The sequence below is a fragment of the Polyodon spathula genome, chromosome 3, assembly GCF_017654505.1.
Source record: "Polyodon spathula isolate WHYD16114869_AA chromosome 3, ASM1765450v1, whole genome shotgun sequence".
NCBI lineage: Eukaryota > Metazoa > Chordata > Actinopteri > Acipenseriformes > Polyodontidae > Polyodon > Polyodon spathula.
This window is the reverse complement of record NC_054536.1, coordinates 88,207,488-88,209,672: the sequence shown is the minus strand read 5'-3', so window position 1 is coordinate 88,209,672 and position 2,185 is coordinate 88,207,488. Positions and strand designations below refer to the sequence as shown.

General features: G+C 42.4%; 1 protein-coding gene across 1 annotated transcript; it reads right to left on the bottom strand.

Annotated features, from left to right (window-relative positions):
• Positions 1-896: 896 nt before the first annotated feature.
• LOC121308759 lies at positions 897-1,517 on the bottom strand. Its single transcript, XM_041241372.1, has one exon. The coding sequence runs from the start codon at positions 1,515-1,517 to the stop codon at positions 897-899; it is 621 nt and encodes a 206-aa protein (XP_041097306.1).
• Positions 1,518-2,185: the final 668 nt, after the last annotated feature.

Here is a 2,185-nt window from a genome sequence, read left to right as displayed (position 1 = left end):
AATCATGGAACACAATACAGCCAATCAAAAAGCAGTATTGCTATACAAATAGTTTAACTTTTGTTGACACTGTTCTTATTGGTCTAAGTGACAAGTGACGTGTTCAAGATTTTGATTTTGATCTTGGTTTTCTCTGGAATACTCCATGCTGAATTATATTACCATGATTGTGATGATTTTAAGAAGATAATGCATATAATCAATGTGTCAATTATATAACAATGTTTATAGTGCCATGAATAGTAAATTATGGGGAATTGTAAACTTTTCTGCAAGGAGAATCCGCCCCTAACCAACATGTCATCAGCAAGCGCATAAATGCTCTCATGTCGCTTTTGTTTCGGCCTCCTCCTCCCCAGCCACCACCTTGCAGCATGCCCCGTCCCGGGGAAAGGTGGCTCATAGCCACTTCCTATCTGCGGCACTGGGATGCATGTAACTGTAACATGTTTTTCCAGTAGGTCTCGCACAGGTAGCCGTCGAGCATCCATGGACAAGGCCTCCAGCCAAATGTATAATTAACTGTATAATTAGCCCTGAGCACCCATCACAGTTCATTAAATCATCTGCAATTGCAATCAATAAATCATTCATTCTCCAAGCTGAAATATAGTAAACTGCAAAGTGATTTGTAAATTTACCATGGTAAACTTTAAAAGAGTATTTTTTTTTTATAAAGGGTATATATATATATATATATATATATATATATATATATATATATATATATATATATATATATATGTTCATGTTCGTCTGTCGAGTCGCAGGCGACTCATAGCGACCTTATGACAGAGTTCGCGCCATCTTTCTCTATTCCTTGTGGCTTGTAGGATTTCTTGGAGACTCATATTCAGGGCTTCCTTGGCTTCCTGTAGCCATCTCATTTTGGTCCTTCAGCGCCCTCTTTTCCCATTGGCCATGCCTGTCATGACAACTTTTTCTAGTTGATTGCCCCTTGTAATACGCCTGAGGTAGACCGGTTTCTGCCTGATGATTGTTCCATCCAGAGGTATTGGATTTCCTACTTGCTGAAGAATTTTTACGTTGGATCTCCTTTCTGTCCACGGGACTCTGAGCATTCTCCTCCAGCACCACATTTTGAATGACTGGATTTTCCTTCTTAGAGTCTTGGTTGTTATCCAACTCTCACTCGCGTAGGTTGCTACTGGGTGAACTAGGGATCTCACTAGCCTTGCTTTTGTCTGTGTGGATATATTTTTGTCCATCCAGAGTTTTGTCAAGCCTGACATGACTTGTCTCCCCTTGGCCAAACGTCTGGTGATCTCGGGTTTGATATCTCCATTGTCCGTTAACACTGAGCCGAGGAATTCGAATTGTGCCACCCTTTCGACCCTTTCGCTTCTATTCTCAGATCGACGTCGGACACTGTGGACATGAATACAGTTTTCTTCATATTCAGAAGAAGACCTTTCTTTGCGCTTTCTCTGCGCAAGCCTGTTAAAGCTTTCTCCAGGTCTTCGATGTTGTTGCTCGCAGGGTAGGGTCATCTGCATAGCGGAGATTGTTTATTTTCACCCCGCCAATCCTTACTCCGAAGTCCAGAACCTCTAAGGATTGTCTGATGATTTCTTCCGCATATAGATTGAACAGGGCCGGAGACAGGACACAGCCCTGTCTGACGCCTTTGCCGATTTTGAATTTCTCTGTTACCAGGTCTGATGTCCTTATAGTCACTTCCTGGTCTCTGTAAAGCTAGCTTAATAGACTGACCAGATGCACAGGGGCTCCCATCCTCTTCAAGATTTCCCAGAGAAGTGCTCAGTCTACACAATCAAATGCTTTGGCATAATCAGTGAAGCACATGTGAACTTTTCCATTTCTTTCTCTGCTGGTTTCGGTGATCCACCTCATGTTGCAAATGTGGTCCCTCGTGCCTCTGTTTTTCCTAAACCCTGCTTGCTTGTCAGGTAGCTGAGTATTCACAAAGTTATCTAGTCTCTTTAAGATGATCTTCAGCAGTATTTTGCTCGCGTGGCAGATCAGAGCGGTTGTCCTGTAATTCTCACATACTCTAAGATCTCCCTTCTTCGGTATTGCAATGTATGCTGACGTTTTCCAGTCTTGAGGCCACTTCTTAGCTCTGAATACTTTGTTGCAAAGTTTGGTCAGGGCTGTTGTTCCTTCATCACCGAGATTCTTCCATATCTCTATGGGGAGATTA

Bases quoted from the DNA above. Each gene is read 5' to 3' on its own strand.
- LOC121308759 (XM_041241372.1), bottom strand. From the start codon at position 1,517: ATGCAGATGACCCTACCCTGCGAGCAACAACATCGAAGACCTGGAGAA.